This window comes from Geotrypetes seraphini, chromosome 2, assembly GCF_902459505.1.
Source record: "Geotrypetes seraphini chromosome 2, aGeoSer1.1, whole genome shotgun sequence".
NCBI classification, from domain to species: Eukaryota; Metazoa; Chordata; class Amphibia; order Gymnophiona; family Dermophiidae; genus Geotrypetes; species Geotrypetes seraphini.
Window position 1 is genome coordinate 490,118,936 of NC_047085.1, and position 12,296 is coordinate 490,131,231.

At 44.4% G+C, this 12,296-nt stretch overlaps 1 protein-coding gene across 1 annotated transcript; it reads left to right on the plus strand.

The window, feature by feature from the left end:
• Positions 1-682: 682 nt before the first annotated feature.
• On the plus strand, positions 683-5,381 carry LOC117355847 (phosphatidylinositol transfer protein 3-like). Its single transcript, XM_033934911.1, has 2 exons — positions 683-934; positions 4,670-5,381. The coding sequence occupies exons 1-2, from the start codon at positions 773-775 to the stop codon at positions 4,850-4,852; spliced, it is 345 nt and encodes a 114-aa protein (XP_033790802.1). The 5' UTR covers positions 683-772; the 3' UTR covers positions 4,853-5,381.
• Positions 5,382-12,296: the final 6,915 nt, after the last annotated feature.

Genomic DNA, 12,296 nt, shown 5'->3' on the forward strand with positions numbered 1-12,296 from the left:
AAAACTGCAATTGATCGGGTTCATAAAAAATATATCTATTACTCTGATAAGTAATGCAGCATTTACAGGGGAAACGTAATTGAAAGGTTGCCCCTAAACTCAAAACAGACTGACGACAAGCCAAGAACTTCTTACGTCTGGCTTGTGTCCACTAACAATGTTTTACAAATCCACTATTGTAGCTCTTGATGTGCATGCAAATAAAATGATATCAGACTGCAATGAGTCTGCTGGAAGCAAACTGTAGGATGAGTAAGACGTGAAATCATGTTTTTCAAGTCTTAGAACGCCATGGAATGCATTCAGGTAGACGGAACCTAAAGTTACCGCTTTACAGGTGTCTTTCAGAACATAATAATCTGGGTCCGGATTTGTCCTGCTGCATAAATGGATTTGTAGAGCTTTATCTATTTAAATCTGAGCTAGAAATCCATGCATACAGGATGCAATCGGCTTGGCCCAGATAAATGGAAGGAAGCAGCAAATGAGAGAAAATCCCAGCACGTATTGATTTTGGCAGTGAGGTGCCCTAAAGGCAGCAAACGTTGAGGAAAAAGATGACTAGTCATTTCTAAGCTTCGTGAAGCTTGCCTTGTACACCGTTCCCTTATGACTAATAGATAATTAAAGATATTGTGCAACACAAAATGGTCTGTGCAATGCACCTCCCACGAGATGCTGCAAGACTAAAAGTTTTCCGAAGTGACTACAGAAATTGTATAAAAGAAGCCCATCCGTTCCACATTTATTTGTTTGAACTGTAAAGAGAAGAATGGAGTGCTGGTGGAAAGTGGTCTGCGTGCTTGCTGTGGCTGCTGGGGTTTACTCAGCATCAATTCGCCAGAGTTCTAGAACAGTAGGGGACAATGACACTTCCTTGGCTGTTGACGTCTACAACAAGGGTCTCCCTGGAAACCCTCCCGTCAAGACCTTGGTAAGTATCATTAAATGACTTCCTAAGTGTTTGTGTGTCTGCATTTGTGTGAGACAGAGGAAAACAGAGAGGGAAAATGCGTGTACTGTCTACATCGGAATCTAATAAACAAATGTTTATTCAAGCAATCTATTTGCTATCCTGACCCTACTGCAGTTGTGATCTGTAAATTAATCAATGGTTCTTTTATTTTCATGCTTTTACCATTATAAAATCATACATATATAATTTCATAAAACATACATATATTTCATAAATCATCTAATATAATAAAATGATAGGCCGCGCATGCGCACTAAAAAAACGTGTTCCCTGATCCGTCGCGAAAATACGAGTGCGCATGCGCGGGTTTTACGTCACCACCTACTCGCTTTGTACGTCACAGCCTCCCTGCTCTACACAAGCCCGACCCACAGCCAGACGACGATCTCCATTCCTCCTGCCGCTGCCGATCTCCGTTCCTCCTTTGCCACCCACCCCCTTCTCTTCCCCACAGCCTCCCTGCCCTCCACAAGCCGGACCGAAGCCAGATGACAATCTCCGTTCCTCCTGCCGCCGCCGATCTCCATTTCTCCTTTGACACCCACCCCCTTCTCTTCCCGCGGGCCTGAATGGCGATTACAGCAGCGTGTGCATCAGTCTTCACACGCTGCTTCGGGCCCTTCTACTGCCCTGATTTGCTCTGCCGCGTCTCTGATGATGTCATCAGGGACGTGCCAGAGTAAATCAGGGCAGTAGAAGCAGCGTGTGGAGACTGATGCAAGCGCTGCTGGAATCATCACGTTTGTAGTCCGGACCGCGGGAAGGGAAAGGGGGGGTAGAGGAAACGCTAATGCTGCTGCACAGGGAACGGGTGGGAGGGGAGGGAAAAGGAGGGGGAGGGAATGCTGCTTTGGACAGACAGACAGAGAGAGGAAGGGAAACACAAAGAAAATAAGAAAGACACAGGGGCAGGTGCACAGGGAACTGGTGTGGGGGGAGGGAAATGGAGGGGGATGGAATGCTGGTTTGGACAGACAGACAGAGGGAGAAAGAAGAAAGACACAGGGGCAGGGAGATACACAGAAAGACAGACAGGCAAAGGGGGCCAGGGACAGAGACAGACATAAAGGACAGCGGGAGCCGCGTCAGGAGGGGTGCATGATGCGGCAGTGGGAACTTTTCCAATGGGTGCAACTGGGTGGCTGTCGGGAACCTCTGATCAGGGACAGAGCAAGGTAAGAGTATCATAGGGATAAGAAGGAGGAGGGGTGATAAAAAAGGAAGGGATGCCTACTGCTGGACAGGGGGAGAAGGAAAGAGATGCTGATGGACAGGGAGGGTGAAGAAAAAGGAACAGAGCACAGCCAAGGAAAAAGAAAGGCAGAAAGAAAGAAAGCGGCTAAGAAGAGAGAGAGAAAGAAATAAAGACAGACACACACACATATGTTCTAGCACCCGTTAATGTAACGGGCTTAAAGACTAGTACATATATAATTTCATAAAACATATTCAGCTAGTCAGCAATAACCAGCCAGGAACAACCACTGACCGGTTAATTCACGTTTCGGCAGCTATCTGCTCATTTTCAGCAGCATTTAACTGGTTATCGCCACTGAAAATATCCAGTTAGCACAGAAAACAAAGTTAGCAATATTGGGGGCATTCCAGGGACGTGATCACTTAGGTCCCGATATTTGGAACTTAAGTGGGCAAATAAGGCCACATAAAAAACAGGCCTATCTTTGCCCATTTAAGCCATGTCTAGTTAAGTCTGGCTGCTTAAGACTTGTCTTAACCAGTCATACGTTAGCCAACTTAATATTAGATCTATGGTGTTCTCCCTAGAACAAATAGAACCCAATTTCTGGCACATATGCATGCTTCCGCAGCCTGTTTATATTTGTGCATAAGGGGAAAAAAAATTTGGTGCCAGTAGGACTGATTTTCAGCCCTGGCAGTCAACATATTTTTTTAAAACTGGCCACCATGACTGAAATACAATCTGATATTCAGTGCTGGGCTCCACATACTGGCAGGCAGTGAGAAGCAGATTGTATAAATGGGAATCCCAATTGTAGGCAGTTGTAGACATTCTACTGTTGTCTGGGAGCCAATTGAGATACACATTAACCTTCCCCCCTCCCAACTGGCACCTGGGGACACCCTCCCCCCTTCCAGGGAGACGCCTAGGGACAACCTCCCAGGGAGACGCCTAGGGACACTTAGACCCTCTTCTATCAAACTGCGATAGCAGTTTTTAGCGAGGGGAGCCGCGCTGAATGGCCCGCGCTGCTCCCGATTCTCAAAGGAACTCAATGAGCGTTGGGAGCAGAGCAGGCCATTTAGCCAAGCTCCCCGTGCTAAAACTGCTATCGCAGTTTGATAGAAGAGGGCCTTAATCTTACCCAAGGGAGGTGATGGGGGTTCAGATGTGTGGCGGCAGGAGGGAGTGGTGCTTTGTGCAGGGGGGGGGTGTCAGAGGATCACGGGTTGGCAGCCACTCAGCTGATCACAGCAAGGGTATTTAGCCCCCCCCCCAATCAGTTGAGCCGGCAGGACTCTCCGAAGTAGAGAGTTTGCGCGGGGACAGAAATCCCACCCATCCCCGCCCGTCCCTGCCAGGATCCTCTCCGTCCCTACCCATCCCCGTCAGGATCCTCTCCATCCCCACCCATCCCCGCCAGGATCCTCTCCGTCCCCACCCGTCCCTGCCAGGATCCTCTTCGTCCCTACCCGTCCCCGTCAGGATCCTCTCCATCCCCACCCATCCCCGCCAGGATCCTCTCCATCCCCACCTGTCCCCGCCAGGATCCTCTCCGTCCCCACCTGTCCCCGTCAGGATCCTCTCTGTCCCCACCCATCCCCGTCAGGATCCTCTCCGTCCCCACCCATCCCCGCAAGGAATTACCTCCATCTCCGCCCGTCCCCATAAAAAGCAGCAATTACTTCTGAGAGGATCATCAATTCCACAGTTTCTTTTGTGTTTGTGCTACTGTTTTCCTTGTGGAATCTCTTTGGTGGAACCCTTTTTTTTGTTTTCTGTTCAGGTAATTAACTTATAAAACCCCTCTTTTACTAAGGCTGACGTGTCCATTATATGGACGAACCCTGCTTCCAAAGCCTTCCATCCCCCTGGGAATCCCGTTGGCTAGAGGGGGGTCCCCTTGGGAGTCCCGTGGGTTAGAGGGGGATTCCCGCGGGACCCGCGGGATTCCCGCGATCCCCGTTCCCGTGCAGACCTCTACTCCGAAGCCATGTGGAGGCCTACTGGCTCAGCTGATCGGGGATTCCCTTGCTGCGATCAGATGACAGCAAGGGATCTCTCCATCAGGCAGGCGTGATTCTGTATAGGACGCTGGTGTGTGATTCTCAACTACTTTTTAGGTGGCTGCTGAGACCGGCATCATATACAGAATCTGCCCCTGAATATCCGGATTCAGGAGTGATCGACATCGTTATCCAGATAGTGCAATAATCAACCTGCTATCCAGATAGTTTTGCAGAATCACAATCCTCTGAGGTGATCCTCCCAGTGGCAAACGTTTGATCTATTGCATACCCCTCTCTGACCTCAATATTGTGTCACTAAGGACAGTGAAGTCACTAATAAGGGGTCACTTTCATGACAGCATTACATAAGTAAAAATTTAAACATAATAAACTAGTCCAGGAATCATAAGAAACAGATTATAATTTTAAAATTTCTTTAAAAACGGCACTGCTTAAAAGGTATGTCTTTTTTTCTGTGTCCAGAACACTTACATAAAATCCAAACAAGATGGTGAAGAAAAGAAAGAAGAGGAGAAAGAGAAGAAAAAAGAAAAGAATGACAAAGAAAATGAAGATAAAGACAAAATTACAAATGCTGATGATTCCTCTAATGTTGAATGCTTATGTTGTATACTCAACATGACAGGACACAAATGCAGGAAATGAAAGATTCCCACCCATATTCCAGATTAAGGTGTATAAAAATGCAAAAAAATAAAACAAAGACCATCATTTTGGAGATCGCATTGCTCCACGGCAGCGTGCCCCTCTTGTTTGATAGCTCTCTGCGGTCAGATTTTTATGAACTGAAAATCTCTTGGCGTTAAAAGTGATCTTAATTGTCCTTTCCATTCATTCTTGTGTTTACATTCTTCTTATTGGGCGTAGAGCTTCTACAATCAACTCCCAGATCGTATAATGATGACTGTGAATCAAGACATATTTATGTTAAAAGGCCTTTTCTTAAACAAAAGGCATAGCGGAAGCTTTCTCTGATATTTGACTGATTTTATAGAAGATTGGGAACGTTTCATGGTGTATTTATAAACCATGTCAGCCCTTATTTCCTTCAGCTGCACTGGTTGCCAATGGAAGCAAGAGTACTTTTCAAATTTGCTTGTATTTGCTATATTTGGTACTTGATTGATGACTATCTCATAGTTTCTTACTGTATTTTTTATTATTGAAATATTGTACTGCTTTTCTGTGTGCTTTGTATCATCACTGGAATGTCCAGTCCTCTTTATTCTGTGAACCGCCTAGAACTTTTTGGGTGTTGGCGGTATAGAAAAATAAAGTTATTATTATTTTATTATTTATTAAAATGATACTCGATGCTGTTGCTCCCATTGTGTAGTACTACTGGATTGCTGTACACTTCTCCCTCGGTATTCGCGGGGGATGGGGACAGAGCCGGTCCGCGAATTGAGAAAAACCACTCTGACCCACCCCCCGCATCCCTTCCGCCTTCCCCCCAGCAACCTGGCCTTACCTGGTAGTCTAGCAGGCTTTCGGGGCAGGAGCAATCTTCCTACGCTCCTGCCCCGTGCAGATCGCTAATAGGAAATGACTGCCGTGAGTTCCCGTAGTCTCTCAAGACTACGACGGGAGCTCACGGCAGCCATTTCCTATTGACGATCTACACGGGGCAGGAGTGTAGGAAGATTGCTCCTGCCCCGAAAGCCCGCTAGACCACCAGGTAAGGCCGGGATGCCGGGGAGGAAGGCTGGAGAGAGGCAGGAACGTGGTAAACTATGGGTTGGTTTTACCCCCCCCAAAAAAAAAAAAAAAAAATCGCGAATATGTGAAACCGCAAGTGTCGAAACCGCAAATGGGGAGGGGAAATGTATATGTTGTTAGTTTGGGCTCCTTTTCAAAGCCGTGGTAGCAATTCCTGGCTTGGCACATGTGATGAAGCCCGTAGGAACTGAATGGGCTTTGTGGCATTTTCCACACTGGAATCGCTGCCACGGCTTTGTAAAAGGAGCTTTAATATTTGTTTAATTTTAATTGAATTATTTATATTCTGCATATCCCACAGTTCTATGGGGATTACAAATTATTCAGGTACTCAAGCATTTTTCTCTCTCTCTGTCCCGGTGGGCTCCCCACTCTATCTAATGTACCTGGGGCACTGGGGGATTAAGTGACTTGTGCAGGGTCACAAGGGCAGGATTTAACCCACAACCGGACTATTCTGTAACCTGCTTAGAATTTTAGATTGTGCAGAATGCAAATTAAAAAAATTTAAAAGGTCAATCCTTTAAGGTGCGTTAACAGATTTACCGTACGCTAACAGTTAGCACATGCTAAATGCCACACAACTCATAGGAATATAACGGACTGCATGGGATTTAGCTCTTGCTAATCTGTTAGCGCATCTTAGGAAAAGGACCTCAAATTAAAATCACTAAGGGCTCCTTTTACTAAGCTGCGCTAGCGGTTTTAGCGTGCGCGCTAGACGCTAACACCTCCATTGAGCTGGCATTAGTTTTTCCGCATAGCGCAGGGGTTAGCGCGCGCTAATCTGCAGCATGCGCTAAAAACGCTACCGTAGCTTAGTAAAAGGAGCCCTAAATATTTAAAAACAGCTATATGCTGGATGTTATTAACATCTGGCCCCCATCTGTTTGGGTCATTATTGGTGTAAGCAAAACAACTTGTTAAAAAGACAAGAGTACAGGCAGTCCCCGAGTTACAGACATCCAACTTAAGTATGACTTGTACTTAAGAACACAGTTGCGGCTTCATTTGATTTCACTGAGCAGAATTTCCAGTGGCATAGACTCATACACTTCTCCTGCAGCAGATTCAGGAATGAGGCACAGCCACATTAAGAACAGGGTGTGGTTGTGCATGCTGTACCTTAGAGGGAACACTGGGGACAGTTGGCCCTTTTGTCAGCTGAGACCAGAGGGAAGCAGCAAGAATCTTAAAATCTACAAGTTCTGAGTTACAAACAAATCCGACTTATGAACGGCTTTAAAAACGTAACTCATTCTTAACCCGAGGACTGACTGTATAGTTATAATCAAGCCTTTGTGGCATCACTGATGAGTTTGGCTCTTAGGGCATTGGTGGAATGAGGCATTATGACATCACAATATCAGCTCTGGAATGTTGCTACTTAAGAACGTGGTTGCGGCTTCATTTGATTTCACTGAGTATTTCCAGTGGCATAGACTTCTACACTTCTCCTGTAGCAGATTCAGGAATGATGCACGGCCACATTAAGAACAGAATTTGGTTGTGCATGGTGTACCTTAGAGGGAACACTGGTTAGGAAAAGTTGGCCCTTTTGTCAGCTGGGAGCAGAGGGAAGCAGCAAGAATCTTAAAATCTACAAGTTCTGTGTTACATAAAATGTAACTCATTCTTAACCTGGGGACTGCCTGTAAATGGCATATCTAGATTCTGAGGACAAATATACTAGGTAAGCCAGTAGATGGCAGCAGATAAATGCGAGCTGGCAAATCCAGTCTGCTAGGCTGTTCCACATACTGCCTCTGCTACAGCTATCTTCCAGCTGACGGGTGTAAAAGTTTGACTGCCTACGGAATCTCTTTCTTTATCCAAGTCAGTTTTGTTGTCTTCACATTTGGTCTTCAGCTGTTCTGGGAACAAACCATATGACTACCCATATTTAAAACCAACCACTGAACACTTTTAACATAACAAAACATATCAGCTCTCATTTTCCCCTGCCTAATACCATCCAGGATGTGCTCCCCATGCAACACTTCTCTTCCTCCTTGCTCATCCTTCCCCCAATGCAGCACCTCTCTCCCTCCTTGCCCCAAGTCCAGCACTTCTTTCCCTCTCCTTGTTCCCACATGCAGCACCTCTCTCTCCTTGCCCCCCTTAATGCAGAAACCCTCTCCCTCCTTGTCCCCCCACTGAGTCCACCGAGTCACAAATTACCTGGTCTCCTGCTCCTTTATCGGAACCCGCTGTTTCTGCAAGTCTGAAAGTGGCTGTAGTGTCAGCATGTGTGTGTGTGTGATGCTGCTGGCTCTGTTTGACCCCAAAACAGGAATTATTAAAGATATCCAAGTCAGACTCGAAGTATTCCCTACTAGGTGAATCAGGGCATGTGCTCCCCATGCAACACTATCTTTTGAATTCATTTACATTTACTAGCTCAAAACATTCTAGATAATCTCATGCGATATTCGCTTTTCCGTCTGCCGAGGGCTGTAAATTTAAAAGATTTCATCAGCGTCTTTTGTCCTTTCAAGCGGCATCATGGGACAAGGATCTGAATCGTTTAATTGTGTCTTCCAACACCTATTATCAATTTTGGCATGCTTTAAAAACATATCTTTATCAAATCCTTTGGAAATTAGGTATAGCCCACTACCGTACTCACTTTGTATATTCTTTATCTTTGTGAACCACATAGAACTTAACGGTTTTGCAGTATAAAAGTGAGTTTTACGTTATGCATCAAGAGGAGCATCGAGGTGTCTCGTTAGTCTGACCCTGCTGCAGATGCTCGACGTCGGACAGGTGTACATGACCTCATCCTCAATTGATGCTTCAATGTATCCTCAGGCCAGGGCCGGATTAAAGGATAGGCCCAGTAGGCATGTGCCTAGGGCCCACTGAAGAAAGGTAAACAGACCCACTCCAGATTTTTATTTTTCCAAACGGCGTCGGGCCCCACCGCAGCATCGATTGGCAACACGGCCCCTACCCCCGATTGGCAATGTGGGCCCCCCCAATCGGCAACACGCCCCCCCCCCTTGACGGAAAGTAATATCTGCAAGTAAAGCAGGTAAAGATCAGCAACGACAACTGTAATTTTTCATGTGGTGCTCGGCCCAAAGCTTCCGCTCTGATGCAGCTTCCTGTTTCTGCCTGGGCGCGTCAGAGGGAAGCTTTGGCTAAGCTGCACCGCTTGTAAAATTACAGTTGCTGTTGCCGATCTTACCCGCGTTGCTTGCAGATATTACTTTCCTTAGAGGGGGGGGGGGGTGCATTGGCTTTCAGATTACTTTGGCTTAAGTCTTTCTGCACTCCACGTCTCAGTTTTGTACACCTATCTGGTTTTCCGATTTCTTTTAGCAGCTCATTTTAGTTTTCCGTTTTTACTTAGTATGTCTTTTTAGCCAGCTAGGGGGCCCAGTGTACTTGTGTGCCTAGGGGCCCTCGAAGAATTAATCCTGCCCTGCCTCCGTGAATAATGCATCTGTAGTAGCTCCGAAAGCTCTTGTCAGAGCATAGCCTGGATCTCCTGAAGAGATAGTTTTGGTACTGGAAGAGACATCAGTACAGAAGCAGTCTGCTGCACCGGATGTTGGGGTGTGGGAGACCTTGATGTTAAGGCATGCCTTATAGGAGATATTGGCTGAATGGAAGGAGAGTTCTCTTCAGTGCGTCAAAGCTTACTATGCATTGAGAATGTCGATTATTGAGAGAATGAAGTACCACGCCTAGAAGGGGAAAATGTTTGTACTCCATAGCTTTCTTTTTTTTCAATTCAATATTACTCCATAGCTTTCTTATGTACCACTTTCCTCGATGCAGGAGGCATAGATGGAAAGGAAGTAAGAGTCCTGTCTCTGTAAGGAGCCTGATGCTCTGGATGTGGTGTTGATACTCAGGTTGATGCTTGAGTCATAAGATGATGGGTGTCTGGTTCTAAGTTCCTCACCATGCTCAATATCGATGCCAATGCGGTACCAAAAAGTTTTTTCAAACTGACATTTTGGGGCTTTCAGTGACATCTTGAATGTGGAGACAGAGGACACAGCTAATGCCTTGATGTTCAGGACCCAGACCCTGGACGCACCAATTATGTAGATCAAAGCCTAAAATGGTCCAAGTACACTGAGAATATTTCTTAAAGTTACTCAGTAAAATGGCTGACATGATGTCAAAGGGCTCAATGGCCCAGGGAGGTTAAGTAACTAGGATGCTGAAAATAGTCAACGCTCCCAGGAGAAGAAAAGGGCTCAGAGTAGCCTGAAGGCCGAAAAATGAAAAATTAACAAAAATGAACTAAATTCAGATAAACTAGTGGAACATGATTTTTTTTTAAAAAACAAGAAATTATGAGGAAAACAGAGAAAAATAAGTATGGGAAGGCACAAGAAATGGGCAAAAGTTTGACAAACTGAAGACACAGCTTCTCAGCTCTGTGGAAAATGAAGAACTGATGGTCCTGCTGCGAACCGATGTTGGGCATACAGTATGGACACTGCCTAAATATTTAAAGTGACAGTATATAGTGTTCATACTGGGTTCTGTGGATGACTTCACTTATGTATGAGAATATTATGCCTGCTTGTCCTTGGAGAATATACCAATACACAAACATACTAACACACTATAACATACAACCTTAAAAAAATATTTCATTTCAGCAGTGATCAAATTACAAATAGCAGTTGCCACTAAACTTACAAGCCTCCTTCAAATATCCATAAAAGCTTTAACAAAGAAGTGAATTTTTTTTTAAACGGCAGGAAAGATGTACAAAACCGCAACTGTCCAGGAAGAGCATTCCATAGTTGAGATCCCAAAAAAGAAAAGGCAACATTACTAATAACAGAATAAAATACTCATCTCAAATCAGGGCCCTGCACCTTTTTTTTTCATCATTCCCTCTTAATGATCTCTTGGAGCTATAAACCCACAGTAACACAGTAACATATAGTAACATAGTAGATGACGGCAGATAAGGACCCGAATGGTCCATCCAGTCTGCCCAACCTGATTCAATTTAAATTTTTTTTAATTTTTTAAATTTTTTTCTTCTTAGCTATTTCTGGGCAAGAATCCAAAGCTTTACCCGGTACTTTTTAGTTTGTAAATACCCAGAAACAGTACCATGGAGACTGAAACATCAAACGCAAAACTTTAAACTGAATTCGGTATTTCACTGGTGGCCAGTGCAGTGCAGTTGTTTCAGAATTGTTGACACATGTGGTTACAGGACAGACTGGATGGACCATTCCAGTCTTTATCTGCTGTCATTTACTCACGTTACTAAGCTCAAATTTACCTAAACCACTAATCACAAGTACTGCTGCATTCAGAATTACTTGCAGGGCATTCAATCTTAGCTTGCAACAACCCCAAATAAAGAGCATTGCAATAATTAAGTCACAACACAACCAGACATTGCACTTCTAACCTAAAATCGTAAGATTTTCGCCTAGCATGAAACTTTTCTACAAGCAAGTTTGTTTCCAGAATTTCAAGCTTTTGATAAAGTTCCTCACGAGAGGCTCCTGAGAAAATGAAAGTGTCTTGGGATAGGTGGCAAAGTTCAATTTCTCAGTTACAGCACCTTCAATTTGGAATCCTCTATACCTCAGAGCTGAAGAAAACTTGGATAAATTCAAAAGTAGTTTAAAATGCTTTCTTTTTAAAGATGCCTACAATTGATTCATCACATACATATATTTATCTTATTAGTACTAGTAACTGACTCATTCCCTCCTGTTGTTCTTTCCATTTTGCACTTTTTTAATAAATTGTAGTTCCTCCCTTCTATCCTATTGTTTACAAGTCACAGCTTCAACCTCGTATGTCAGTCTGGGAAAGTCTATGTCCATAATTGTTACTTGTTCACTATTTATACTAAATTTTTTTTTAATGTACAACGCTTTGTATCCCAGGAGAAGCGTTCCATCAAATTTTTAATAAACTATAAAACTATTAAGAATTGGTTATTGGATAGAAAACAGAGGGTAGGGTTAAATGGTCATTTTTCGCAATGGAGGAGAGTAAACAGTGGAGTGCCACAGGGACCGGTGCTATTTAATTTATTTATAAATGATCTGGAAACTGGAACGACGAGTGAGGCGATTAAATTTGCAGATGACACTAAACTGTTCAACGTTGTTGAAATGCATGCGGATTGTGAAAAATTACAGGCGGAACTTATGAAATTGGAATGGGCATCCAAATGGCAGATGAAATTTAATGTGGACAAATGCAAAGTGATGCACATTGTGAAGAATAACCTGAATCACAGTTATTGGATGCTAGGGTCCACCTTGGGGGTTAGCGCCCAAGAAAAGGATCTGGGTATCATTGTAGACAATATGATGAAACCTTCCGCCCAATGTGTGGCGGTGGCCAAAAAAAACAAACAGGA

Excerpts from the sequence above, each read along its gene's own strand:
- LOC117355847 (XM_033934911.1), top strand. The coding sequence starts at position 773 with ATGGAGTGCTGGTGGAAAGTGGTCTGCGTGCTTGCTGTGGCTGCTGGG. Across the intron at positions 935-4,669 it reads ACCCTCCCGTCAAGACCTTG|AACACTTACATAAAATCCAA; the intron begins GTAAGTATCATT and ends TTCTGTGTCCAG.